We start from the raw sequence: 27,972 nt of genomic DNA, 5'->3' as shown, positions 1-27,972 counted from the left end.
CTTGTAGCCCTGGAAAGTGTGAGACTAGAGGAGGGCACGTTGCAATGCATCAAGGACTTGCATCTAATAAATTGTCCCGAACTAAAGGTCTTACCGCAAGGCATTGAAAACCTGATCAGCCTTCAAAAGCTGAATTTGGAGACAATGCCTGATGAAATTGTACAAAGGCTTCAAGCTGATATTGCTGAGAAGCATAGCTCAACGGCTCAGCGGATAAGTAAAATACTTCGTGTATTTTAGGTAAATAAACAAATTAGTTTGATTATCAATCCGAGAGAGCAGCACCAAATGCAACGATGATCAACGGAACTGAGGTTGATTCAGGTAACATTTCTATTGTTTGTACATACTTCATGAACTAATCTATTAGAGCATCTGCTTAAATCAGCTGAAACAGAGCAAAAGATTTAAGATTAGCCTTTATACACTGAGTAACCGGTTCATCTAAAACTTGGAGTAAGTACTTGAACTCGAGTATATCTATAAAGAGAGTTCAAAATAATGACTTTATCAAACAATTATAATTGGAGGGAGACGATCATATTATCCAGCATAGTATTTAATTATTAAAAATTCATATTTTTTTTTTTTGAAACAAATATACACAAAAATTTATATGTTTTTAATAATCACATAGTATTCGATATTAAAAATTGGTCACAGTAGTACAATGTGGTTACTGGTTAGTAGTTTGCAAGTAAAACAACACCCAACAAATTCACAAGTACCAGCTACAAAAGAACAATTGCAAGAATATCCAAGGATATAAATATTTACAACTACGGCTGTATATACCTCTTTTTGTTGTATAACAAAGTAGGATATACATCATACCTTTGTTTTTCCCAAAATAAATTAAATATTAAATTAATACTTGATGGTCAGTCGGTTCAATTTTTGTGTTTAACGTCTATATTATCTTTTTAATCTATATCTATACATAATATGATAATTAAAAATTAACATAAAATATCAGTAAAATATTTAAAATAATAAAAAAATTAGACTAGTTTAAGGTAGACTATTTTAGTAATAAAATAAAATAATGTAAATAATCCTCGTGAATTATAAAACATTGAAACTCACTTGTTTCAAAAAAAAAAAAAACATTGAAACTCACTAAAACGGTGGCACAACCACTCTTTAAAGACACTCCCAGTTTCAAATATAGCCGTCACTTTATTACGTTGTACTCACTTGAGTTCTGTCTCTCTGCTCATCTCTCTCTCTCTCTCTCTCTCCCTCTCCCAGGTATCTCTCTCCACCCTCCCTCTCTCCCTCCCTCCTCCCTCTCTCTCTCTCTCTCTCTCTCTCTCTCTCTCTCTCTCTCTCCCTCCATCTCCCAGGTATCTCTCTCCACCCTACCTCTCTCCCTCTTCTCTCTCTCTCCCAGGTAATTGTAGTATACACAATCTCACATTACTATCTTTTAATTACACTCAAAGTAATTCTTCTCATTGCCTTCTATAATTTCGCATGAATGTCTAATATTTCTTTAAATTCGTTTCTTGATTGATCTTGTTATGTTTCTTTAATCACTCATGTGACCTTCATCATCAGTGATCTGTTAGTTTCTGCTACACTAAAACCTCTGTAAATTAATAGCTTCGGAACCGAGAATGTTATCTATATCTTGAAATTATTAACTTGTCGAATTGTATCTGTTATGTTGGGACCAAGAATTATTAATTAATCTCAAGATTTTACCAGATTTGTTTTTTTGTGCAATAATTTTTTGTAGTTGTAAATAACACTGTGGATTATAATTCTTATGTGATTTTGCTAATAATACAGATCATTCGGTCTCGAATATGGCTCCTGCTGATTCCATCAAGCCTAGAGGTGATTTATTTTTGCTGTTACTATTTAATAGACCATGCTGTTTTAACTCTCCATATGCTTAGTTTATGGATCGGTATCATTATATCAATTGTTTTTCTTTATTTCTTGACAATACATGTATCGTGTTCGCGTATATGATTAGTTTGTTTTAGAATGTTGATACAGTAGTTGAGTTTTCTGGCAAAGTCTAACATTATATTAAACCAATATTAGTTTTGTGTTGTGAGGTTTTAAAGGTGGTTATGATCAGTCTGCGAAGGTACTTAATTTTAAATAACTAGTTATTCTTGGAATTTTCTGTTGGTGGCTGTATCGGTTTATGTACCAGTTCATCAGCAAAATCTGATTTATAAAGAAATAAAATAAGTGTCTCAAGACATAAAAAATTTTCTACTATATGACATGCATTAGCAACACTGCTAGCTGTAACTGTTAGGAGTGAAATTGGGAGTGAAATTGTGATTTAAACTTCCTTTTGTATATTCCCTGTAACTGTTTGGTTTTCCAGATTTCCAGTTCATTCTTCACCTGACATTTATTCGTAGCTGTGCAGATGTTTGTATTGTTGGTGTTGCCCGTACACCGATGGGTGGATTTCTTGGAACCCTTTCGTCCTTATCAGCCACCAAACTTGGAAGCATAGCCATTCAAAGTAATTAAACAGAGTACCCATTCTAAAATTAATTTGTGAACCATTTTGCTTTGCAACATTGATCTAATTTGTATATTTATAACTTTTCGGATGTTTACTATTAGGCGCTCTTAAAAGGGCTAATGTTGATCCAGCACTTGTACAAGAGGTTTTCTTTGGAAATGTTCTTTCTGCAAATTTGGGTCAGGCTCCTGCTAGGCAAGCAGCATTAGGAGCAGGTTTACCTAACACTGTTGTATGTACCACCGTCAACAAAGTTTGTGCATCAGGGATGAAAGGTGAGTCCTCTAATCTGTATAGGAAAAATTTATTCTGTCTTTTGTTTTTACCAATGAACAGAGATGTTTCTTGCTAGCCGAAGTAAATTAAACAATAGCATCATTTGGTGTTTGCAGCAACAATGCTTGCTGCACAGAGTATCCAGTTGGGTATTAATGATATTGTTGTTGCTGGTGGCATGGAAAGTATGTCTAATGTCCCAAAATACATAGCAGAAGCAAGGTCTGTATTTCTTATTACTTCAATAAAATGTAACCGCAGTTTGTAGTTTTACTTTTGGTTGTGTATATATTGTTTCAAATGGAGGGGGTATACAACTTGTAGTGGAATTGTTTAAGTGCATAGCTAGCATTTTTGTAACTTATTTTAGAGGATATTTAGTCATTATAGGTCCTGATCATAGTAGAATGAAAAACAGGCATTTGCAAACTTGTCTAGCTGATGGTGATTCAATCTCAGTGCAACTATGAACCATTTTAAAGCTAATAATTTTCAGCTTCAAGTCATATGGTGCATTATTTTGCAAAAAAAAAACTTACCCTTTTTATAGATGGTGTCTGACTGTTTGGAATGGTGATCTCCCTCTCCAACAGTACTGTGGGTTAACAATGCATGCTATGCAAGTAGGTTGTCTGGGTTTTGATACTAAACTTACTAGTTGTAATTCAGATGTAAAAATCTTAATTCTTAGTTAGGGTAAAGGATCATGATTTCAGTTTTGCTATTGAGCACTGGTCACTTTCACTGTCCATATAAGTGCGGTGTGTTGATATATTGATGATATGCTTTCCAAGCTCTGTCAGCTATCCTTTTACACAAAATTTACTTGTATAGAACTCATACCACTATGATGAAGGTGTTACAAGTGCCCTAGCATTTAGTGTTTTCGTGTAACTACAGTTTAATTTAATAACAAAGCTTAATGCTAGGAAGGGCTAACATCAGAATCTGATATTGCTTGCAGAAAGGGATCTCGGTTCGGACATGATTCTCTTGTTGACGGAATGCTAAAAGATGGGCTGTGGGATGTGTATAATGATTTTGCCATGGGTTCTGCTGCTGAAATATGTGCTGAGAAACATGGAGTGTCACGAGAAGATCAGGTAGCGCTACACACTGCACCTGAAATTTGTTTCTCCCAAGCAACAAAGTTTTGTTATCTTCAACTACCATCCGTGTCAGTCAAAGTATCTATAAATTAGTCCTTGAGCAAATACATATATGATCCCCTGTATTCTTTAGTGAAATTTGGCTTGTAATTCAATAGTTTCTGGCACGCACTTCCGTTTTCATCTTGTTCAACTTATTTTGGAGAGAAAACTCTGACTTCTGCTATGAAATAGCTAGTCATAAATAATTTTTGCTGATATACCCAGGATAACTTTGCCATTCAAAGCTTTGAGCGTGGTATAGCTGCTCAAAATGAGGGTGCTTTTACATGGGAAATAGCACCAGTAAGTGCATTTGTTAACTATAAGAGACTATTGTAAATTGTTGTTTCGCCATTATATAACTACAAGAGACTTTTGTAAATTGTTGTTTCGCCATTATATTTCAGGTTGAGGTTCCTGGGGGAAGAGGAAAGCCATCAACGGTTATTGATAAGGATGAAGGTCTAGGAAAGGTGAATCTTTGGCGCATATCTACTTATATGATTGTTGTTTGCATGTGAAATCTTTCCCTTATATTGGTATGTAGTCATGTAGACTAATTTTGAATTGGGATCTGCTGCAATAACTGTTAAAATGAGAAAAAAATTGTTATCCAAGATCATATTTGGCGGAAAATTTTCCTTTTAAGGTATATAGAGATATAATCACGAGTGAACTGCTACTCTAGGTTGGTATATATGATTGTGCAATTGTGCATCAGTCGTTAAAGATAGAGATAAAAAGAAATGGAATGGAATGGAAGTTTCTACTGTATGCCTTGTTTTGGGTCATTCTTCTAATTCACAAACTTCCGAGAAATAAGTTAATGTTATATCTCAAAATTAAATTCCTTTATAGAGTTTTGTTCTTGTTTTTCTATAGTTCGATGCAGCAAAGTTGAAAAAGCTGCGGCCAAGTTTCAAGGAGAATGGCGGTACCGTGACTGCTGGCAATGCTTCTAGTATAAGGTTCATCTTTTGTTGTATATTCTAGTGTAACATCATATTTTATTGTTTATATTTTGTTTTGGTCGGAAGATTATCTTTTTTTAAGTTTATCCCCCGTAATGAACAAGACCTGAAACCACAGTAAATTTACAGGATCGAATTTTCAGTTCTCATTGCTTTACTCCACATGTTCAAAATTTAACCACCAGCTTGTTTGCTGTCTAAATGTTTACTTGCTATCTAAGTTATTTTAAAGCAATGTTGGTTTCTGGTAAAAGGATACTGGCACTTTATCTGTTAATTAATCTGAGAATATTGTTCTCGTCTATTTACAGTTATAAAGCTAGAAATATATTGATATTGATTTTATACAAATTTTAGTGTAAATGTAGCAATAAAATATTTAACTAGACTTACCAAGATATCTATTAAAAGAGAATTATACTATCAGTGATGGTGGTGCTGCATTAGTCCTGGTCAGTGGAGAGACAGCAGTTAAGCTGGGGCTTGAAGTGATTGCGAAGATTTCAGGTTATGGCGATGCTGCTCAGGTACTTGATGTGCTCTGCTGTTTTCACTGTATATGATACAAAGAGTACTAATGCGTCGCTATTGTGCATAACTCACACTATGCATTCTGCAGACTCCAGAGTTATTTACAACTTCTCCAGCGCTTGCTATACCAAAGGCTATTTCTAATGCTGGCATAGAGGCCTCCCAAGTTGATTTTTACGAAATTAATGAAGCCTTTGCAGTAAGCTTTCAAACAGAGTTCACTTGACATAATTAGCAGGTCATGCTGGCCTACGCCTGCAAGTATGATTTCCTTTTAATTTTTATATGGTGCCTGCAGGTTGTGGCTCTTGCGAACCAAAAGTTGCTTGGCCTTAATCCAGTGAGTCCTGCTTACCCAGTATTTACTTTGCCTTCCTCATTTGGGCATGTCTTCTTATGCACTTAATTGTTTCAGTTTTTGAACTAACCTACAATCTTGCATATGTCCTGCTAAAGGAAATTTGATAAATCAAAATTATGTATCTGTGAGCTACTGGTGTAATCTCTAAATTTCTTTTCCCTTTTTTGCCAAGCTCTCGTGTCAGATGTTTGTGTGTATTCTCCTGTATGTATATTTACTTGCTTTGCTTGCAGGAGAAAGTTAACATACACGGTGGAGCTGTATCTCTGGGACATCCTCTAGGTTGCAGCGGCGCCCGTATCTTGGTTACTCTGTTGGGGGTATGCTCGAATTATTCTGACAAATATTTAGTAATGCGCAAGCTTAGTATCCCTGACTTCATATAAACCATTGCAGGTACTTAAAAAGAAGAATGCGAAATATGGAGTTGGTGCTGTGTGCAACGGCGGAGGGGGTGCATCGGCACTGGTTCTAGAGCTTGTCTAATTTTCATTACCAGGCAAGTATGATGAGTAAACGGAATAATATGATCTAGATGCTCTGTACTGCCGATTAAGAAGCAAATCATGCACATTCAACTATTTGAGTTACAGTAATTCCTCAGCATCATTATTATCTCCCTATTCGGCCTTTTAGATTATACTCCACTATTGTGCACATCATGCACATTCAACTCTTATCAAATAAATTGACAAAATATGGGACACCATTATTATCTCCTTATTCAGCTTTTTAGATTATAACTTGTAGTAGTCCGAGCACATAAATGCAATTTGGTATCTTCTTAAAAATACTGTAGGGAAAGTCGGGACCATGCTCATGCACACTAGTTGTTTGTCATTTCTGCATAACACACATCTTTACTACCACGTTTCAGTAGCATGTGAGTGATCATGCATTTGTAAATTTGATGTATCCTGGTTGGACCTACAAGGATCTTTCGACAGTTTATATGTTAGATGTTTAATGGTTTCGATGAAACTGGCATTTCTTTAACCGATACTAGTTTTCTTCTGCTTCTGCTGCAGGCCAATCACATAGGATAATTGTTTGAAGACTTGAGGCTTATATAACCTTCCATATCGCGTGCTGATGTGCTGAAATGCGCCGTCTTCCAAGTTCCAAATCCTTTTCTTTAGAAGAAAAACTTGGGATTTCTTTTTTATCAATCCAACAGAGTGCATATTTCTTCCGAGATTAATATTATAGATCCGCTTGTCTGTTTCCAAATATGTGTTGCTGACTATATCCGTTTTTTCTTTTTACTATACATGCCCAGTGGAATCACAAACATTTGATCAACTTGGGGAACTTGGTTGTCTGACTGGGCTTAGAGCCCAAACTTCTGTACTTATAAGTTTAAGTCAAGTATCCATACCGTTTGTATAAAAAAACTTATATGCTAGTTTCTGACAAACCGAGTATGAAAGTGAGAAGTTGAAAATCATAACTTTTTTAGTGACTTATTTTCATTTTTGTATCATTTGAAACTTATTTTATAAAAATATACTTCCTCTGTCCCTCTCAATTCATAACATTAGGGGACGGGGGTGTGGTACGCACTTTAATGTGCCTAAAAAACATAATTCAATAACTTTTTTTAAAAATTTTATTTTTCTGAATAAAAATGTTGTGTATATTTTTATTAAAAAAGATTTTTTTTTTAAAAGTTATAAAACTTTATTTCATAGGTGCATTAAAATGCGTTTCAAGCAGTAGTGTGCGACTACTTTAAACAATAATGTATTGTTTTATTAAAATTTTTTATATCCATAAATTATAAATACCAAAAATTTAAGTCAAACACATAAATCAAAAATTACTTTTCATTTATAAATAAGTTTTCACTGATAAACACTTAAAAGCCAAACAGCCCTGTAGGCTGTAGTGCAAGGGCCCTGATGGAGCCAATACACACAACACAATGCAGAGTTGAAATACTTGCTAATTCACAAACTCATATCTGCTCATTTTTAATGTTCTCATTCAAAAAAATTAGAAAAACTAAATTACTGATTATTCAAAGACAAAGTAGCTCTACCAGGTACCGACAATACAAATGCAACAAGTGTGAGATAATTATCTAATTATTAAGGACACTTCAAATTTAATTTAATGCATGAAAAGTGGGATGGCCTGTACATGTCCATCTTCTCAACTAATACAAATTAGCTGGGGATCTGTTCAGAAACAGAACATGATAAGCGGAGCGTTCCGACTTGCATTGCTACGACTTTGTAGTCCCAAAATGAGCTGATATTCAAACTCTGGATGTTCCTAGTTTTCGCTCGAAAAGACGCTGCAGGAGGTAGACCTGGAGGACACTAGCACCAATAAGTGCTGCAGACTCAAATAATGCCTTGTGAATGGCTCTCCTACTCAGTCCATCATTCACTGAAACCAGCAGGGAAGACAGATATTATGGTTAATAAAGTTATGGTCCAACTAAAACTAATGTGTTAGTTGGAAAAAAAAATTCAGAATTTCACTCAAATTCTTGCCTTGGTTACCCCATGGTTGTTAGGTCAGGAGCAATGTTTGAGTACAATACCCTTATAAAGTTATCATCACTGGAAACAGTAATGTCTTGACTTATAAGTTATAACCACGTTAAAAATTTACAAGTCATGTTGAAAAGAGACCAACTTGAATGATACATATATCATTCTAATGTGACCAAATTAATAACTTAATGCTTTATGTAAGACTACTGATCTCAGTAACAGTTAAAAGGTCAATAAAAGACTTCAACTCGGTATAATACAATTTCTGTGTTTGGTGAACACAATCTAAGTTAGTTTGTAGATTACACAGAAGTGATCTAAATTTTCCCAGTGTCAGCGTCAATACGTACTCAAATTCATTTGAAGGACAGACATATATCAAATTCAAAACAAACTCATTTTTTCTGTATTGTACATTTGTACCTATAGCCTGGCGGTCAGTCTGAGCCTCTAACCAATGCTGTTCGAATTGGATATTGTACAATGCTTCCTCTAACTTTGAAATATGTTCCAGCAAGGGATTAAAATGCTCTGCGAAGAGGTAGATATATTAGTGTCTAAGAGGACACATATAAGATACAGCGGAAGAAGAAAAGACTGGAAGGGCATAAGCACATGGTCTTTAAGAAAGTGATACAGCTCACCATCCTTTGCGTGCTGATCATAGTATGCAAAATGGCCAACATGCACGTCAAAGTCTATGGTTTCATGGTAAGGAGATTTGTTAGTAAAGCAGAAGCGATAAACGCCTCTCTTTTGGGCCATAAACTCATACTTCTCGGTTGTCTTGTCACGGAAATCGTGTATCTGATCTCCAGTAGGTCCTTTTATCTACACTCAAAGCAAAGGAGAGATACAAAATTAAGAAGCAGTTTAATCAGGATTTGAGCATAACTGCAGATGCTTTGGTACTTAACATACAATGCTTTCTCTGGAATTAATTGCACTATAAGTATCGTACCACAATATATATAGGACTCCCAGAGCATCAAGTTTTATGTCTGCCATAATATATCATAACTGGTCGATATACACATAGTTCTCCAAAGAAGTTTACCCAACTTTTCTTTCTCTATTAAGTAGTTATAATTTTTTATCAAAATGCATCGGGAAAAGTTCCACTTGATATGTTTACATTAAAATAATATGATTTTTATTGTTTATTATGTCGAAGTTACGTGTACCTGCGATCAATTTTTAGAAACAGTCATGAAATAAAAATACAGCCGAACCTCATACTGATAAATCTTGGGGTCTGAGGTTGAGTTCCATATTAGGAGTAACAAACGGCTAAGTTAAAGAATTCTTTCCACAAATTTTGGCTTTAAAGTATCAAATTTTCACTTTCACACAATCAAAACCCGGTGATATATACATGCCGCAAGGCAATACTGTTGAAGTAAATGCACTACTGTTAAAGTAAATGCACAAGAATCTATCAGATGCATCAACTCTCCCCCAATTAACTATTGGAAGTCTATCAAAAATGTAATCTTCAAAAAAACCAAGATTCTTTACCAATCACTAATTCTTCTACTTCAATCACTAATGAGCCTATCCACTTCAAGAATCTATTATTTTAAGTCTTAAAGAGCATCACCCAAATTCCAACAAAAATGCATAAAATTAAAAATTAACACAACATCATTGGAAAAAAATCGAGAAACAGGGAAAAGGGGATTACCACAAGATCAACACCCTGATCACCATAATTCCAAGGAGCATCACTCTTGATAACAACAAAAGAAAGATGAACATTATCACCTTCATATTCAACTTTATGTGAAAAACACTCTTCTCTATCAATCACAAATCTAATCCCAACCACTTGTTGCACTAAAATCAACAAAAATCCCATCATGGGTATCATTAATTTGGGCACGTATCCCAATCCCATCTACAAAAATACATAAATAACATATGAAATTGGATTACAGACAAGAACTCATTGGTAAAGACATAAATAGAGAGATCTGAATGATGTTACCTTAAATTGAATGATAAGATCTAGATGGGATTCGATTGATTGATTGAATGTGATATTTGTGACCTGCGAGTCGCGAGATGTTTGAGGCAGCGGACGACGTTGTCGTCTAAGTCTTGGCTACTCTGTAATGCTTTTGGTCTGGCTTATAAGTTGATTTTAGTTTTGTGCAATCTACTTCTGTATTTTAAACCAAATCAGTTGATGGATGATTTATCTGTATATATAAAAATGAAAATGAAAATAATTTGATTATTAAATTAATGCTAAATTATAATTTTAATTTTATATATTAAAATTATATAAAATTATCATTCTTCAATGATTAATGATAAAATAAATTAATTTAATCAACACGAACCCAACCTCTAACTTTAAATGTTAGGAGTCAGTTTAATTTGTCTACTTTTTCATAAATTAAGTTACCTATAAAAATATATAAATATATGTTTTTTGATAATAAGAAACAAAGAAAATATAATTATCCCTAGATACGTGAATCATAAAAACAATATATAAAATATATATTTTATTTTAAAATAGATCCTTATTTTATCCAAATAAATTTATCCAAGCAAGCCAATAAATTTCCCTAAATAATGTTGCTGTAAAATCTTATAATATAAATACATATTTTGAATATATCAATTATTATGATTATTAAAAATATAAGAACAAGCAAAAATATTATACGGTAATAATTGATACACGAAAAATTACACATTCTACAGGTGACAGATTCTATTAAAAAAATTTCAGAATTAAAGATTTACTTTTAAGTACATAATCTAGGTTCAACCACTTCAGTTGCATCATCCTCGACCCTCAATAACTGACTATCTGGGTTCAACTCTTTTAACTCTTTTAAGTTTTAAGTACAATCTTCTCACGCTCGGCGGGAATATGATAATCTGTACAACTCCAGATTCTTGATTTCAGACACTGAGATGCTTTACTTACAGTCCTGCTTTCCTTCAAACAAACTGGAACAAGATAACACGATATTATATACTGTAATCACATTAAGAGGCCACAGAAACATTTTAGTAAAGAATAAGAAATTAAGCAGCTGGGTTTAGTTGAGATCCTTTACTTGCAAATATGCATGCTTCAAACACAAATGGAAAATTAAACAGCAGAAACTTACTGTGACCCCACATATGAGAGATCACAAAAATCAGCTAGAGCCTGTTTGACAGAGCTTCCCCGAGATTTACGCCATTATCGATTTTATGCTTTGTGTAATAAACCAGAAACTGACTGAAATTAAAAATAAGCCAGAAACTCACTTAAAGTCAGAAATTAACCATCAAATTTATTTTAATTATCATATTTTTAATAAGTCATAAGTCACCAAACTATAAAATTACCCAAACAGACAATTTAAGCGATGCACTTATCACATTAAATAAGCCATATGTCATTATTTTAAGCTCACCCAAATGGGTTGTTGGTAAATACAGTGAAATATAGATTAAGCAGCCAGGTTTATCTAGGGGCTCATGCTTTAGAAAAAGCTATTATTCTGTTAATATCTAGTCTCAGACCTCGTCAGCTATGTGCATACCTGTTTATCAAGTGACACGGTAATATCTGGATTTTCTTTGATTCCACAAATGAGTCATATGACCGAAAGCTATCAGTATCATATTTCCCCCTGGGTTTAGTGTTTGTTTTTTTTTTCTGTATATAAGGTATGCCTGGTTATATGATACGCAGCACCATACAAATATGCTTAGACCACCTAATATTGACACTACTAAAAATGAAGATTACCTTTTTGTATGCTCCATCTGCAAAAGATTCTAGCCAGCACCGGGATAAGATGCGCTTGAAGGATATAAGTTCTTATTATGCTCTAAAGTTAACCTCTCGTGAAGTTGTCGTTGATGATCAGTGAAGTCCTTGAACAAATTCTTCAATCTTGCAGCTTTTCTAAATTCTTCAGTTCCTGCACGAACCACCTTTAATTTGTCCTCGACGATTCCGCCCTAAAAATTTTAAATGTAACAAGTCATCAAGTCAATGTCAAAAAATCATGCTAAATACAAAACCATATACCATACAGAATCCACATATATAATATAATATTTATTAACAAACTAATGACAATGCTCACCTGAGATCTTGGCATCAAACTCCCTACACTTTTGAAATATCCACGCCTCATTTTCTCCTCAGTTATGACCCATGGCCTGCAGAAAATAAACGTTAATTCATAATTTTTGACAGCTGGACAATGTTTTTAGATTGTGACTTGTTATATATGTCATACTAAGCAAGGTTTTCATATTCCTTCCTTTCATTTTAATAGTTACATTGAATTAGTATTCGAACTACTAAATAATTAACTATCTAGCCGATAAAACCTTAAATAACTGAACGAATAAAATTACATGCAGGTCCTAAATCCAACAATTAACCAAATCCGGAGGCATGCAAATGTAAGGCACTTAGCATTACAATATCACGACCAGCATAATAACAAGAAGCACAAACTGAAATATTTAGCTGATCCAGTAATAGTTAACTGATATACCCACCAAAGGCAGGATAAGAAAATGGGCTTGCCATACTTCAAGTATTTAGTATTATACTATTATACCAGTTCCATTACACAATTGTATAGTTGTATTATGTATAAGATTAACAAAGAACTAGATAGCAGGTAAAAAAAAACATCAACAGTCTCCCGACTCTGTTGCTATAACTTTAAAAATGAAGATTTGCCTTTCCTGAAGCATTATCCATTCAGCATGCAAATTTGACAAGACTGAATCAAATTATTTTCTTATCATATTCAAACGATAAACTTCAACAAGTTTCAACGTGTGGTTGTCTTGTGCATTATAGACTAGTGAGCAAGAAATTCAGACAGGCTTATGGCGACATACCTTCCAGTTGAAGATACGATAGCGTGATCAGGATTGATTAGGAATTTATATATCTCCTCAAGACTTCTTTTCGAAGCCAGCACTATGGCCCCTCTTGTATAGGACTCTGCTAATAAACTAGGAAAAACATATGCTTCTGCTGTGATGGAAGTTTGTTTGCGTATAAATTCAATGACCGATGTTGGGGATAGATCTTTCTCCAAATTATCAATTAGAATATAGTGGTGATTTCCAAGTTCCTCAACTTTATTCATGTTAAAAGGAACTCCTCCAATATCCCGATCTTCGTCAATTTGAAAACTTGCCACGGCTGCAAGCAAATACAGTAGTCTTTTACTAATGCCAGAAAAAAAGGGGAAAGAAAAAATAACTCAAAAGCATTCAAAATGTAACACAATAATGGTTGGTGGCACAGAAGTGCTCTGGCCAAAACCCAGAAACCTTCCTATAATTGTACATTACCGGGGAAATGACAGGCACCCTTGGTTTCCTGAAACAAGAAGAAAACATTCAAGCGCTAAAAAATGTGTGCATTGAGAATATATACATTTAAAACATAATCTCAGAATGTGCTTGCCTGGATACGATCTGGTGTAGTTGTTGGAGTCGAATAACTCTTGGAAACTGAACGAGTTCGAAGCGAAGCCCTTTTTATGTTCTCCTTTGCCAGTTTTAAGAAAGTCAATATTGTAGAATTGAGAGGGGCATTGGTGTTCACTAAGCATATGCTTGCAACACCTGAAGAAGACATATTACCCGCATTGGGACCATGCAGCCAGGATAGCACAAAGGTGCACAGACACTCCTCTTCTCCTTTCTCAAACAAATGATCCTTAAACTCAATCTATCAAGACATTTATAAAGTTCCAAGGGAGTCAAATAAATGCAAGGCAGCATATTTTATGTCAATTACTTATATTAAATTACACCTCTTTTAAGGTTTAAGATCATCAACTACTATCATATATATGGCACAGAATAATTTACAAACCAATTAAACGTCAAAAGTCGAGTCACATTTCAAAATGGGCATTACATATAGTAAGACGGAAAAATGACAACTTCATGTAATAGATTTACTTACTTTAAATATAGAAAATAGAGCAACAAATGTAGTCATGCAACTGTTCACTTATCTACAAAAAACACAGTAAATTAACAGCAATCTGATGTTTTTTCTTTAAGAACTAAACAAACAAAAATCCAGCAGAGCATGGCTGTTTCAAAATGGAGGTGCCACCCTCACATAGGCATTACAACACTCCAAAAGGTATCGGAAGTAAACTCACCAAAAACTTAAAAACCACTTCAATGCCTTCCCAGTTCACACTACTACCGATTAATTTAATAGACATAATACATCTCATAACTAAACTAAAACAGAAAAAAAAATCCAATTTGACCTAACAGTCCACATCAAAATTCCAGCACATTCAATGATTTCCCAATAAAACGATCACCTCAAGCCCTCAATTACTCACGAGACTTATCATACAGGTATATACTATATACACAGAGTGATGATAGCACAAAACATTTCATATATACTGAAAACTGTGCACAGAAGAAATGATCCAAAAAGAGTTTAAACTATATAAATGATGTAATCAACAAAATAAATTCAAGAACATATTTTCATAATTGCAATACATGATAAACTTCATCCTCTAACCTACCAGGATATGACAGCCAGGATATATTTAAAAGATCATGTCTAGGTAAGCAACATTTAATTGGGCATTTAGATGGATTAAAGAGGAAAGGAGAAGTACCCAGATCACGGTTGTGCTACCACCACTAAGTATACTAGGGCTCCAGCAAGGCAGCCAAACCTTAACGGCAACCTCCTAAGAACTATATTAAAAAAAACTGAATCCACTTCGATGTCTTCCTACTACTATCCCCTAATTTAAAAGACATAATAATCCTCACAAACTAACCTAAACACATTAAAAAAAAAAACTCCAAATTCCAGCACATTCAATAATTTCACAATAAATCGATCACCTCAATTCACCTACTCAAAACACTTATCTTGCATGTATGTACACATACACAAACATTTCATATACAAACCTCTTTAAAAACCCCAACAATCACATCCAGTTTACCCTAATTTTTAGCTCATTCAATCATCTCAAACACTTCTCACGCACGTATACATACCAAAAACACATAATAATAGCAAAAACACAAAATCGAAAGTCCAAAACTCACAACATTTCATTAAAAAAATAATTAAAAAAACAAGTAAAAAAATTATAAAAATTTAAGAGAAAGATATGCATACAGCTTCAACAATGGCATCGTAATAGCGGAGATCATCTTCTCTCCAGCTTGAATACGCGCAAACTTTCATCCCTTTATCGATTTTATAACACTCGCTGTCCTGCAACTGAGTCGACACAGGGCGAATTCGCCGTGTGAACTCGTCGAGGTGCTCAAGCGAGTCGAACTCGGTGACGCCGAAGGATATCTCCGGGAAGTTCTCGAACTGGATCGTTAGCGTGCCGCTGACGAGAATAGCTCGGACGCTGTACCACGCGTCGTCGTCGGAGCACCGGAATTCGAGGTCGAAAATATCGCCGGCCGGCGGTTTTGTCGCCATTGCAAGACAGTGTGTCGGAGAGTTGTGTGTGTGTGTGTGTGTGTGTTTTAGTGTGTGTTATTTTTGGTTTGAAGAGGTGGTGGAGTAGAGAGTAGAGTACAGAGTAAGCTTTAATCGCTGCTATTTTATTTGTACTTTTTGAATTTTTTTGAAAAAGACGTGTGTCTTGTTTTGTCAGGTCCGATTTCCGAAGTACAACTGTACAAGGGTTCTAATAAAAAGGATTTTTCATTGTAAATCTAAAATTCGAGATGGATATTTTCTAGTATTAGATATCAAGAACTTTATATATTTTAGGGGGTTTGGATTATTTCATTTTTTAAGAATAAATTAATATATTTTGAAATAAATATCTATTTTTGTGAAAATAAACACTTGTTTATATCAAATAAAAAAATCTGACTACGTGCTTAATATCTTTTTTTCGAAAAGTTTTTTTTTGATAATTTTTTCCAAAAAAGTTTATACAATATAATTTATTTAATAAAAAAATTAAGTTCTTATTTTGGCAATAACTTATTTATCAAACGGCATGATTAAAAATCAAGATTTCAAGATGAAACGCTTTCGTTTTCTTTTTTTCTTGAAAAAATTCAAAACTGTTGGCTTTAGTCTCTGGAGTATTAGAGAGCATATAAGTTACCATGAACAATATAAATATTCAAAAGGATAATAACTTGAAACTAAAATTATAACTATTTCCTTTATGTGAAATCACTTCATATAAGTTAGTTCTTTATGGTTTAGCCACCGGGCTTGAACCAAATGATATGATCCAAGAAATGGTGGAGCTGAAAATTATGGAATACAATATGGGCAAAGAAACCCCTTTGAAGTTACTCATATAGCAAAACAGTGCCCAGAACTTAAAATTTGTAACTTATGAAGCTATATCTTTGCCGAAAAGTGCGGTTATGCCCTTCGCCGGATCATCTTGTTTCACGAGCGACTCCCCAACCAGCACCTGCAATGAGGGGAGCGAAATATGTCAAGACAATAATTTCGTATAGTCAAACAAATATAAAAAGCATTTCTAGCCAAGTCCCGATAAAAGCAGTAACAATGACAATATTTCAGGAAAATAGATGACCCGGGTTTAACGGATTTGAACAGTTCCACCTTCAACTTTGGAATCATATAAAAAATGCAGAGCAAGCAGAGAAGGATAAAATGTGCTTACTGCTTTGACCCCAGCTTCTTGTACATAAGCAATATCATCGGGAGTGAAAATTCCAGACTCACCGACCACCTAAGAATAACAAGTAAAATTTCAAAAATCACTGGGAATAAAGCAGTGCCGGCAACAAATAACTCAGCAAATAAATGCTACAATGCAAGGAAAAAAAATCACATACAATGATGTCTTTCTCACGAATCTTTTGTCCACGGGCACCTTCGAGAAGCTTTTTGGTGTTGCTGGTGTCGACCTTAAATGTTTCTGGTGAAAAAGAAAAATATATTACCAGAAAGTTTATGCTGATCAAGGAAACACATCCTAAACAGGTTTATCTATCAGTGATCTCGAGTCATGCTGCCTCCCAAACACTTCACAAGAGAATTATAAGAACTCAACTGTACTACTCTAAACTTTACAAGAAAGGCCAATAAAATGGATGTAGCTTATATCTCAGTGTCATTTAAGTAGGGGTGTCAAACGGATAATTCGGATACGGATCTGCCTGTATCCGGATCCGAATCCGAAAATCCATATCCGTATCCGAATCCGAATCCGAAATTTTTTAAAGGATGATATCCGAATCCGGATCCGACGGATACTATCCGGATTCGGATAATATCCGGATCCGGATCTGATTTTTAATCAGAATTTTTATTTCTTTATTAAAATTTCTAAAAAATCATTAAAAAATAGTAAAAATTAAAAATTAATTTTTAAAACTGAGTAAAAAAATTAAAATCATTAAAGAAGGTTTATATTAATTCAAAAATTAATTCTTATTTATCTTTCAATATAAATTTGTTATCTTTAAGATATTAAACTCAAATAAAATTATGATATATGTCTATAATATTTTAAAATTATACAAAATTTATATAAATATATTATTTTATGTATGCATATATAAATACACACATTATATAGTTATTGAATAATAATATATATATATATAATATTTAATATCATATATATTTAATTTCGGATTCGGATATTATCGGATACGAATATGCCTATATCCGTATCCGTATCCGGAATTGTCGGATTCGGATGCGGATAATATCCGCTTTGTCTCGGATACGGATAATATCCGTTTTATCTCGGATACGAATGCGGATTTTTCGGACGGATATCGAATTTTTCGGATTTTTTTGACAGCCCTACATTTAAGTTTTTAATACCCTATTCACTTTCTAAGGAAGTACTGAAAACTGACTTGTCCAAAATACATATGTAATTACTGAAAACTGTATGACAAAGATGAAATGACACCAAGAAAGTTTCAGCTATATAAATAATTGTCCAGGAAATAGATTCAATAATACATTCTTATAATTACAACCAGGCAGTGATACTCGGAATATACTCAAAAGATCAACTACTAGCTAAGCAACACTGTATTGTGCATTTAGATGGATTAGGTAGGAACAGAGAAGTACCAAGATCACGATTGTTGATGCCAATAAGCTCAATCCCGTCTAATTCAAGAACTCGATCAATTTCCCTCTCGTTATGTACCTAGATGACAAGAACACTAGAAAAGATGAGAAACTACTTTTTTAGCCTATGTATACAATTCTGTGCCAAATACAGTCGCAAAATAATATAATTAACTCGGAGTTTTAGCTTAAAGTATGACAATGTAAAGTTATTAAACCTGTCCAAAAGAAAAGTATAAGCTAATACTAAAGAGTAAAGATCAACCAAATAAAATTACATTGAGAACATAGAAGAAAGCACAATCTAACCTCAACAAGTGCTGCCAAACCAAGCTTCTTGCAAATTTTTGACATGTATTTGATATCAAGATCGGGCAAAACACCAGCAATTAACAAAACTGCGTCTGCACCTTTACTTCGGGCATAGTAGAGTTGCCATGCATCTATAATAAAATCTTTGCATAATAGTGGGCACTGCAAACTTAAAGCAGTTAGAAAAATGCATTTAAAGCTACAAACTTTTATGGGTCAACAGGGAAAATGTTTTCACAAATGGGTACCTTTACTCCGGCATTCCGTATAGCTTCCAGATTTTCAAAGCCTCCCTTGTTTAATCAAACATCAAGATAATAATTGTAAGAAAAAAAAATATATTGCTACGGGAGATACTTTGACTGTAAATTTCACTACTTTTCATCACAAATACAATAATATAAGGAAACAATTTCAGTCAGCATACAAGAAAGAAGGTAGGACATTCACCTGAAAATACTTCTTGTCTGTCAAAACACTAAGACAAGCTGCTCCACCTTTCTCATAAGATTTAGCAATTTGAACCTATTGAAGAAAGGTCAGAAAGTACAATTATGGTCAATAAAATTTGTTTATAATTAATGAATTTATCATACAGTTTAACTTTTCAGGCAGTACTCAAGTAATTAAAGTTCTTTTATCACTTCGAAATCATGAGCATTGTTCTTACAAGTTACAGGTAACGACTACAACAAGTAAATAGGATATAAAGTGATATTGGAAGACAAGAAGAAGAAAATTATTCTGTGTATTTAACGGTTATCACTCTAGAATTCTTTACTGCAAAATTATCAGAGATACATATTCTTCCATGCCTGACTTGTATATACTTCGTAATGTATGTGATGGGACTCGAGACGTGTAAAACACTTCTATATTTCAAAATGTTACTATTTTAAAATACATGAATATATAACTCATCAATAAAGTTTAAAGTTTCCAATCCTGAAATACAGGTTCAAAGCAAAGTTGCGAAAATTTATGGTTATGGGGTATATTTAAAACTATAAGAGCATTCGATATTAAGTTAATAAATGGTAGATAAATTTAGATTGTCAAAATACCGGATCAAAATCTTCTCTTAAAATTCCTCTACTAGGTGAAGCCTTTTTCACTTCAGCAATTAAAGCAGGGAATCCAGTTCGCAAATATGATGATTTCAGAGCTCCAACAAAGTCTCTAGCTGGAGGGGCAATCTGAAGAGTTTTTGCAATTGCTCCCAGAGGTTTCTTCTCTTTCATCTGAAAAACAAAACATTATAAACACCATTGCAAATTATCTCTTCCCATAAATTTAAATAAATAAAAACATAAGAATTAGTGATTCGAATACTTAAGGGGGAGCAAACCTGAGATACTTCCACATCCGTATTCCATATAATCTCCTCGAGAATATTCCGAGGAGTATTACCTGCATTCTGCAGACGAAACTCAAACGGGCCTACAGCATGCTGAGGAGGTCCGGTCGAAGGCCTCCTTCTAATCCGTATACCCTGAGCTTCAGCTATCTCATCTTGATACTTCGCACCATCCCACTCAACTTTAATCTCCTCCCCCTCCGAATCACTCCCACCAGAAACCACTTCCGCCCCATCTTTCAACTCCTACAAACCCAATTATCCATCACAACCAAAAACAACAGAAACTTACACTTGCAGCACTTAACACCAAATAATAAAAAATTGAATCTTTTCCAAGAAACCAATTAAATATAACCAGGTTTATCATCAGGCTTCATGTAATCAACTAAGAAATCAATAAGAACTACATAAACTATTACTCAGGTATAACATCAAACAAACTCACACTTGCAATACAAATTAAAATAACAGCTATAAATAAAAATTAAAATTTTATCCAAGAAACCAATTAAATCTTAGAGAGGAGAGGGAGGGAGGGAGAGAGAGAGAGAGAGAGAGAGAGAGAGGGAGGGAGGGAGGGAAAGAGGGGGAGAGAGAGAGGGGGGGAGGGGGGGAGGGAGAGAGGGGGGGAGAGAGAGAGAGAGAGGACCTGTTGAGCTCGAACAGAGCTACGCATTGGGAGCTTAGAAGAGTAATAAATCCCTCCAGAAATGTAACCAATTGACCTGGGAAATCGAATGAGTGCAGCTGATTTGTGTAAACTAGGCTTGAGATGTAATGGAGAGACCCTGAGGCCAGTTGGGTTTGCTCTCAACGCTTCCATTAACAAATTGACCCGATTTTTGACCCAACTAAATGCCTTTTTTCTCTGCTATTGCCAGAATGCACACCGAATATATAAGCATCAGCGGTGTGTAACCGCCGGAATCTGATATTCCTGAGATAATATCTGATATTATAATATTATTATATTCCTTTTATAACGGAAGAAGAAAGAAAAGAAAATCCGTTACTAGAATTTCAGTTATGCATGGATATTATTATAAACAATCCTGTTAACTTTTATATGGATTAATATTAAAAATATCTTATCTATAGCTTTTATATTTTTCATTTTTACAAAAGTCAAAATTGAACCCATCAAACAAATTGTATCTCACCTCCATAAAATAGTACTCCCTCCGTCCCTCCCATTTCTTATTGGATGAATTGGGCATAAAAATTAAAAAATATGTATAAAATAGTTGAAAAGAGAAAAAAAAAATTAGTGAATTTATAGCTATAACATCAAAGTTTTTCTTAGATTGCCCAAGCTTAGGCCGCAAGATATGTTACTTCTCCTCGTTTCAATCCAGCTTCAACCTACAAGGCTGATAAGAGCATCTCCAACCATGAAGACCCCTTGGCTAAAAGATGAGTTGTCATGCCAAAAATAAAAAATTTAGCCAACCACTTCAAAAGTTCACACTCCAACCATAGTGACCTGTTGTCTATAAATTTAGCCAACCTCCTATGGATGGCTAAATTTGTCGAACCTCTACAGACCTGTAAGAAATCTGTAGGGTGATTACACATCATTTATTACCATATTAAACTGATATATTCTATTTATAACAATCTAAACATTAATAACATGCTATTTTCAAATTATAGTCATCCAATATAGCCAATACCATCGAAGCACAATGTCTTACAGGTTCAACAAATTTTACATAATGCGCTACAGGTCCAATTTAGCCAACGATTATAGACAACGCCATTGGAGATGCTCTAACAACCCACCTTTTACTTTTCCCCTGTCCGACTTCTCTATAATGTCTTTCACAAATGATACATTTTTTAAAATCCGAATTGAATACTTATAATGAAAAGATCTTTCAAAATCACCTTATCCTCTTATTTTAAGATATGATTGAATTTTATATCTCTAAACGAATTTTAGATGCCATTTCAAGCTTAATTTTACAGCATTTTTTGGGTAAGTCCTGGGAAAAATTTAAAAAGTATCACAAAAGTGTAAGTCGCAACTTTCACCTCTTTAAACTTGCACTGTCAACACTGTAAGTTGCAACTTTCACCTGTCTAAACGTGGCACAGATATATGTTGGATAACATGAGTTTCAGCTCCTTTTAGTATTCACCTAAGCTTTACATTTGGAAGGATACAACATGCCTTCTGAGCAAACTGAATCAGGCATTATCTGCCCCGACATTTGTATGAAACTATAACACTTATAATCCCTTAATCCGATTTGAAAAAATTTCTGAATCCGTCGAAGAGTTTGAGAGCTTTCAGTTCTCCACTCCTTATATCCCTTAATCTCCTTCTCAGTATCTGAATCATCCAAAAAAAAAAAAATTGGTTAAAAAATTAATAAATCTCCTTCTGAATACATTATAATTTTACTAAGATTATTACTTTATTGAGCATTAATTCATCAAGAAGATGATAATGAGATGAAAGAGAAACAGCAACATTCATAGTTTGTGCTGTCATAGTTGCCGATGCCAATGGCCAGAAAACTGATGAAGCACGGAGAGGGATCAGGCTATAATGCAAATATTACTCTGGTGAAAGTGCATAGTGAAGGTTGTTCCATTAGGATAAGAAAGAAATTCTCAGTACCGAGAGCTTCCAGCTCAAGTATTATTTTTTATCTTTACTTAGAGGTCAGGCCTATAATTTGCTTTGCCAAAAATTAGAAAAAGAAAAGGAGGTAAATCCTTACATATTGTGCACGATATAGTATCCTTCGTTCACTCGTAGACAAGTCTACAGCCAGCTGTTTCAAGAACAATTTTCGGCTGAGTTGCTTTGGAGATGTCACATCCAAATCCATCGACCCACTTGCCTGTCGGGAATTCAGCAATGAAACAAGAATTTTTAGTGAACTTCGTCGTATTATTCTTCCTAATAACAAAATAGAAACCCTAAACCCTAAACCCATACTAGTTTTTAACTTTTCAGCCCTAAAGCTATGTCAAGAGTAAACAATAGACATATGTTACCTGAAGGAACTTGCTGTACTTTGATATGCTGGACTCACAACTATCCAAAATATATTGCAGTGCCTGTTCTTCTAGTTCAGGATATCTCAAATCCTTCTTTTTTGTCTTATTCGATGCAGCAGCAGCCATCTGTTGATCATGTGTAAAATTGAGAAATCATATCTGGGCGATGAGAATTTTACTAAACAAGTAATACAAACCTCTTCAAATTGTTTGTTCAGACTTGGGGGGCTGACAGCTAAATATGCATATGCCATTAACTCCAGAGGCCAGCCAGTGATTTGTAAAGGAAAACATTGAGGTCTGTTACAAGTATGTGACATATAAGAGCCAAATGAAGGAAAGCATAACCTTTTTAGATAATAGATATAAAATGGACCACAGGAACTATAACTTTTCCAGCTCATATAGTCTGCATTCATATCAGTAACACTCACGTCGAGAGACCATGCTTCTTAAGAGCCTCTAACTTCTCCTTGTAACATTTGTCGGATTTCTTAAGTGAAAATGATAACTCTACCGAATCGGTGGGATTTGTGCCCTCCCTTGGAACAAATCCGTATGATAGCAATAGGTCTCCGTTAGATTTTTTGCCATATGATATGAAAACCTGCATATAGACATGCGGTAAATTTATGATGACAACTTCAACCCTTTGTAACTGCAACTTTCTGCATTGCAGCATAGAATTTGTTGCAGCTGCAATAGATAAAAAATTAAATATCTAAAGGAAGTCATGTACCTGCTCACCTGGCTGATACGGCCGATCAGTTGTAAAGACAACTCCTTGGGATGACCTGTCATAATCCAAAAATGTTTCCACCTGAACAGTTCAAATGCAAATTTCTAGTTAAAGCTCAGCATACTGATGTATGCTTAACAATAAGACTATATGATGACAGAATTTTTATACACTGTACCTCACAACTGTGGTTTAGCATATCTGCCCAAGGAACCAATGCAACCCTTCCATCCATTGAGGGCAATCTGACCTGCAGCCATTTACAAATGAATTTTTAAATGTCATCCTAATATCTTAATGGCCTATGCCCCCCTCTCTCAAACTATATCTTTCCACATACATTTAATATGTTACAGCCCCAACTCCAGGCACATTGAGTTTAGCCCAAGCTAAGCAAAAATAATCAAAAGATAATGGAAATACTAAATCATGTAACTAAAGATAATGTATTCACTGTTTCCAAAAATAAATACTATACAACAATGTATTGGTAATATAGAGGAACAAGTGAATGAGGTTGTGCACTTCTATGCATCACGCCGAAGAAATTTATTGACAAGAAAATTGATCAATTGTGCATTCATACATATCAGTATATCATAGCCATGAGCTTTGGACGAGATATATACTTGAGAACATAGACCAAGCAGGCAAGTATAAACTGCTAGTAAAACTCACCAAGCGTGAGAAAAGAATGCCAAATGACCACTTGAAGGTCTCCATATTGTACACCTGCAATCCATAAAGCAATTTTAATGGGATTGAACCTCAGCATATAAATTTATAAAATGCGATTAGGAATACATTCTAGAAGGATGTACCTAAACATTTACCAATATGGTATGTACATATATCATTAGATTCCGGACTTTATTAATGAGTTGCAAGAAAAGGATGAATTCATAAACATTGAACCGATTAGGAGTAATAAAAATGTAAAAAAATTTCTGCTGGTGCAGGATTATGGTGGTGCCTTTCTATATTTCCTAAATTAGTGAAGAACGTCTTAAGCATTTCTTAAGCATTTTTAGTGTTATCAGTACTTGTTGAAACATCAAGAATTAAGGGCAAGTTAATTTACTGTAAGATATTCTCATGCAGATGATACCTTAAGATTTACTGACACTGGTAGAGTGTGCCTCAGGTGTTAGTTTGTATTTAGTGTCAAACTGGTGTCGTCCTTATATTTAAGGGACAAGAAGCATAATGCAACTTTCTACAAAATACTTGCTATTTAGATTTGTTCAAACAACAGCAAATCTAGACTACAAGTTTTTTTTTTTTTTTGGGGGGGGGGGGGGGGGGGGGGCGATAAGTGGAAAGTGAAACTAGTCAGCCATAAGAGAGTATACCGCTTCAGGAAATAGATTAGGATATTTGGAAAATATCCGTCGTCGCAAGTCATTATACCTGCATATCATATTAAAGAGATTTTTAGCTGGTTGTTATAACATAATTTTCACGCTAAACTTAATCTTTACCAGAAATTGGTAAATTTAAATACAATAACTGCCACACTTTCTACAGATGTATCAAATTAACCAAGCCTTACGTTCCAGTGACCCCATTAATCCTTTCAATTGCCCTCTCTCGTATCTGTGATGCTTCCAGATATCGATCTAGCTCAGAAGGAGTCCTGAAATGAAATAGAAGCACTGTGGCAAAAACTCCTGAGCACAGACCCTAAATGGAACAGAACAACCATATCATGTGAAAACACTGACGAACAAGCCTCACCAATATAAAAGTGAGTAAGGCTGTCTTGGCAAGGCAGAGATATAATTAATCCATCTTGAGGAATCTTTCAGACTAGCCTCACTGATCAGGTAGGTTGCGAGAAGTGGCCAGTCCGGCACATTTTCCCTCTTTAAGATATCACCAACTTCTGGACAACTCCATTCCTGACAGGCAACAAGTGCAAATAATATAGTGTACAATTAGCTTACTGCCTCCAACATATGTAATTAGTTTCTGATGCTCAAATTAATTCATTAACTTTAGATCAAAGAAAAAGAAGCGCCTTTATGGCTCAAACAGTAGTGAAACACGAGAAGGCCACAGGGGTATGGTAGAGGAAATCACAATTCGCAGTTACAAAAAAGAAACAGGATGAGCTATAGACATTTAAAATTGATATCACATACACAGCTTTTCATTTTTTCTATTAAACATTAGGGATGGGAATAGCACATTTAATCTTGAAGTCATATAGCAACCTTTAAAAGAAGAAATTTAAAGTTATCCTCATATGACAACTGGAAAAATAGGTTCCACATGGCGCTGCACTATATCTATCAGGAAAACCATTACAAAATTAAGGCAACTCAGGATACATACAGACAGGAACATCTTACAAACTGCCATATCTCTGATAAACAAATATTGCATGCGATTTAACTATGAGTATGCTACCAATAACCTGAAAATTCCTGTTATGCTGCCTTTAGATAAGTGGATCTTATACCCCCCCCCCCCCCCCCCCCCCACACACACACACACAACCCCTTCTTTCCCCCCTTTACTCCCACAAGTAGACTGGACCATAAAATCCCGCTTAGCATTGACATTCCACAATTTTTAGGAGCAACAAACGAAATAAAGGTGTCTCTGATTTGAGAATATCAGTGATAGAGAAAGGAAACAGAAGCGAAAAACTTATCTACATGTTATCAATAAATTTAAATACATTCAGTTTCAGGATAGAAGTGTATTTTAATCTATGTATAGTTGTGTATATATATGGGGGTGTATGTATTATATATATAGGGCTAGTAGACATTAAATAAGAAGTGTATTTATAATAAGCCCGGATCAAGGAGTATTTAAACTCAAGACATCTCCTAATCTAATTGACCAACTCTCAAAACCCGAATCAGCAGATGCCAACCAACAATTCTCTCACTATTCAAAAATCTACAAACATTACATGGCCACAGGATTACAAAGTCGTGCAAAACAATTCGAAAAATACAATTTGATCTTTATCCCCTACAACAAAGGTGCGCACAGTATACAAAAATTGCCACCCAACAGAAACACAAACTCAATCCTCTCATTTGATCTATCTCTCTCTCAAACACACACTTATCTCTATCACTCATTTCCTCTCTCTCTCTCTCTCTCTCTCTCTCTCTCTCTCTCACACTGCTATCATTTGATCCTTCTCTCTCCCACTTACTTCCTTTCCCTCTGTCTCATTTGATCTCTCTCCCTCACACACACACACACACACACACACACACACACACACTGCTATCATCTGATCCTTCTCTCTTTCTCTCCCTCACACACACACACACACACACACTATCGTTTGATCCTTTCTCGGGCGCGCACACACACATTCACACACACACAACGACAACTACTAGAAAAGAACAGTACCGAGTCAGCAGTAATAAACAAAGAAGGCGGCACAAACAGCAACTTCTCCCCTCTCCTGATATTCGTAAGAGCCACAAGCCCTCTCTCCCCAACTTCAACCTTCTCAATCCCCATCTTCTGGGCAGGCAACCCCGAACTATACAACCACTTCTGCAGCCCCGAAGCATTCTCCGGAGAATCCATCTCACAACCCCATGTTATATTTTCAAACCCACCTGAAGCTCTTTTCTTGGTTTCTTCATCGGTAGTGGTGGCCAAGCACCGAGTTGTGACTCGTTTTATGAGCTTCTGAGAAGATGGGTAGGCAAAAGTTTTGTGTTTTTGATATGGGCTTTGTGTGAAAGTAGAGATCAGTGTGGTTTGCAAGATTCTTGAAGCTTCTGCCATGGCCGTAGAGCAGAGGTTGTGAAGCCTTATCTCGTGGATGAACAATAGATAAATATAGATATTATTTTTAATTTTTAATTAAAAATAAAGCCTATAAAGGAGAAAAATGAAATTTTAATTAGAGCAATTATAAAAAAAGGTGATTAATTTTAATAGTTTAATAAAGGGCGCCAATGATTTTTTTAATGACTCGGATACTGCTGCTTTGGAGCAGAGCCGAGTCTCCGGGTTTGAATTCAATTAAACTTTGAAAATCGATCTTAACATAAATATTATTCAATCAAATTTGGATATTTTATCTGCAAATCCAGTTCTAAGAATCAACAAAAATATCATTGATAATGCTAGGTAACTAATTTTTTTTTATTTTTTTGGTCAAATTCTAGTT

The 27,972-nt window shown here is 34.8% G+C and overlaps 5 protein-coding genes across 7 annotated transcripts; 1 reads left to right on the top strand and 4 right to left on the bottom strand.

The window, feature by feature from the left end:
• The first annotated feature begins 166 nt into the window (after window positions 1-166).
• Window positions 167-7,253, top strand: LOC108222890 (acetyl-CoA acetyltransferase 2). Of its 2 annotated transcripts, none has more exons than XM_017396851.2 (15): window positions 167-324; window positions 1,795-1,842; window positions 2,396-2,494; window positions 2,599-2,772; window positions 2,890-2,995; window positions 3,738-3,876; window positions 4,150-4,227; window positions 4,332-4,397; window positions 4,807-4,892; window positions 5,323-5,422; window positions 5,515-5,625; window positions 5,725-5,766; window positions 6,021-6,107; window positions 6,184-6,286; window positions 6,816-7,017. In XM_017396851.2, exons 1-14 carry the CDS (start codon window positions 297-299, stop codon window positions 6,271-6,273), a joined length of 1,254 nt encoding a protein of 417 aa, XP_017252340.1. In that variant the 5' UTR covers window positions 167-296; the 3' UTR covers window positions 6,274-6,286; window positions 6,816-7,017. The 2 variants fall into 2 exon arrangements, with proteins under 2 accessions (XP_017252340.1, XP_017252341.1); XM_017396852.2 differs by lacking the exon at window positions 167-324 and adding an exon at window positions 1,105-1,251 and having other exon boundaries at window positions 6,816-7,253.
• Window positions 7,254-7,782: 529 nt separating this feature from the next.
• LOC108220090 (transmembrane emp24 domain-containing protein p24beta2) lies at window positions 7,783-10,457 on the bottom strand. Its single transcript, XM_017393756.2, has 5 exons — window positions 10,279-10,457; window positions 9,976-10,188; window positions 8,936-9,122; window positions 8,715-8,822; window positions 7,783-8,181 (listed from the first exon to the last, which is right to left on the bottom strand). The coding sequence occupies exons 2-5, from the start codon at window positions 10,186-10,188 to the stop codon at window positions 8,048-8,050; spliced, it is 642 nt and encodes a 213-aa protein (XP_017249245.1). The 5' UTR covers window positions 10,279-10,457; the 3' UTR covers window positions 7,783-8,047.
• A 491-nt stretch (window positions 10,458-10,948) lies between these two features.
• LOC108220860 (uncharacterized) lies at window positions 10,949-15,906 on the bottom strand. 2 transcript variants are annotated; one of them, XR_001806810.2, is made up of 8 exons: window positions 15,460-15,906; window positions 13,747-14,013; window positions 13,632-13,659; window positions 13,170-13,479; window positions 12,395-12,470; window positions 12,052-12,266; window positions 11,423-11,535; window positions 10,949-11,258 (listed from the first exon to the last, which is right to left on the bottom strand). XR_001806810.2 is itself a non-coding variant. In XM_017394740.2 (7 exons), the coding sequence occupies exons 1-6, from the start codon at window positions 15,775-15,777 to the stop codon at window positions 12,081-12,083; spliced, it is 1,185 nt and encodes a 394-aa protein (XP_017250229.1). In that variant the 5' UTR covers window positions 15,778-15,904; the 3' UTR covers window positions 10,949-11,258; window positions 12,052-12,080. The 2 variants fall into 2 exon arrangements, 1 of the variants encoding a protein (XP_017250229.1); XM_017394740.2 differs by lacking the exon at window positions 11,423-11,535 and having other exon boundaries at window positions 15,460-15,904.
• Window positions 15,907-16,454: 548 nt separating this feature from the next.
• Window positions 16,455-21,076, bottom strand: LOC108220182 (indole-3-glycerol phosphate synthase, chloroplastic). The gene is made up of 10 exons (XM_017393872.2): window positions 20,712-21,076; window positions 20,051-20,305; window positions 19,767-19,943; window positions 19,153-19,227; window positions 18,951-18,995; window positions 18,700-18,864; window positions 18,391-18,469; window positions 17,133-17,215; window positions 16,958-17,026; window positions 16,455-16,741 (listed from the first exon to the last, which is right to left on the bottom strand). The coding sequence occupies exons 1-10, from the start codon at window positions 20,883-20,885 to the stop codon at window positions 16,658-16,660; spliced, it is 1,206 nt and encodes a 401-aa protein (XP_017249361.1). The 5' UTR covers window positions 20,886-21,076; the 3' UTR covers window positions 16,455-16,657.
• Window positions 21,077-22,057: 981 nt separating this feature from the next.
• LOC108224040 (ribulose-1,5 bisphosphate carboxylase/oxygenase large subunit N-methyltransferase, chloroplastic) lies at window positions 22,058-27,642 on the bottom strand. The gene is made up of 12 exons (XM_017398580.2): window positions 27,198-27,642; window positions 25,551-25,714; window positions 25,366-25,449; window positions 25,166-25,223; window positions 24,492-24,545; window positions 23,992-24,063; window positions 23,814-23,894; window positions 23,509-23,681; window positions 23,272-23,374; window positions 23,072-23,200; window positions 22,792-22,914; window positions 22,058-22,397 (listed from the first exon to the last, which is right to left on the bottom strand). The coding sequence occupies exons 1-12, from the start codon at window positions 27,582-27,584 to the stop codon at window positions 22,305-22,307; spliced, it is 1,521 nt and encodes a 506-aa protein (XP_017254069.1). The 5' UTR covers window positions 27,585-27,642; the 3' UTR covers window positions 22,058-22,304.
• Between the last annotated feature and the right edge of the window lie 330 nt (window positions 27,643-27,972).

Source organism: Daucus carota, chromosome 5, assembly GCF_001625215.2.
Source record: "Daucus carota subsp. sativus chromosome 5, DH1 v3.0, whole genome shotgun sequence".
Classification (NCBI taxonomy): domain Eukaryota; kingdom Viridiplantae; phylum Streptophyta; class Magnoliopsida; order Apiales; family Apiaceae; genus Daucus; species Daucus carota.
This window is presented reverse-complemented; position numbering and strand designations above follow the sequence as displayed.

Excerpts from the sequence above, each read along its gene's own strand:
- LOC108222890 (XM_017396851.2), top strand. The coding sequence starts at position 297 with ATGATCAACGGAACTGAGGTTGATTCAG. Across the intron at positions 2,996-3,737 it reads AAATACATAGCAGAAGCAAG|AAAGGGATCTCGGTTCGGAC; the intron begins GTCTGTATTTCT and ends TATTGCTTGCAG. Across the intron at positions 4,893-5,322 it reads GGCAATGCTTCTAGTATAAG|TGATGGTGGTGCTGCATTAG; the intron begins GTTCATCTTTTG and ends TTATACTATCAG.
- LOC108220090 (XM_017393756.2), bottom strand. The coding sequence starts at position 10,188 with ATGGGATTGGGATACGTGCCCAAATTAATGATACCCATGATGGGATTT. Across the intron at positions 8,823-8,935 it reads TGATCAGCACGCAAAGGATG|AGCATTTTAATCCCTTGCTG; the intron begins GTGAGCTGTATC and ends ACCTCTTCGCAG. Across the intron at positions 8,182-8,714 it reads GACTGACCGCCAGGCTATAG|TGAATGATGGACTGAGTAGG; the intron begins GTACAAATGTAC and ends TGCTGGTTTCAG.
- LOC108220182 (XM_017393872.2), bottom strand. The coding sequence starts at position 20,885 with ATGGAAGCGTTGAGAGCAAACCCAACTGGCCTCAGGGTCTCTCCATTA. Across the intron at positions 20,306-20,711 it reads GCTCTGTTCGAGCTCAACAG|GAGTTGAAAGATGGGGCGGA; the intron begins GTCCTCTCTCTC and ends TTGGGTTTGTAG. Across the intron at positions 18,470-18,699 it reads GTTTGGCAGCACTTGTTGAG|GTACATAACGAGAGGGAAAT; the intron begins GTTAGATTGTGC and ends CTTGTCATCTAG.
- LOC108224040 (XM_017398580.2), bottom strand. The coding sequence starts at position 27,584 with ATGGCAGAAGCTTCAAGAATCTTGCAAACCACACTGATCTCTACTTTC. Across the intron at positions 24,546-25,165 it reads CTAATCTATTTCCTGAAGCG|GTGTACAATATGGAGACCTT; the intron begins GTATACTCTCTT and ends TATGGATTGCAG. Across the intron at positions 24,064-24,491 it reads GCATTCTTTTCTCACGCTTG|GTCAGATTGCCCTCAATGGA; the intron begins GTGAGTTTTACT and ends AAATGGCTGCAG.
- LOC108220860 (XM_017394740.2), bottom strand. The coding sequence starts at position 15,777 with ATGGCGACAAAACCGCCGGCCGGCGATATTTTCGACCTCGAATTCCGG. Across the intron at positions 14,014-15,459 it reads ACGATGCCATTGTTGAAGCT|ATTGAGTTTAAGGATCATTT; the intron begins GTATGCATATCT and ends ATGTCTTGATAG. Across the intron at positions 13,660-13,746 it reads CTACACCAGATCGTATCCAG|GAAACCAAGGGTGCCTGTCA; the intron begins GCAAGCACATTC and ends TTCTTGTTTCAG.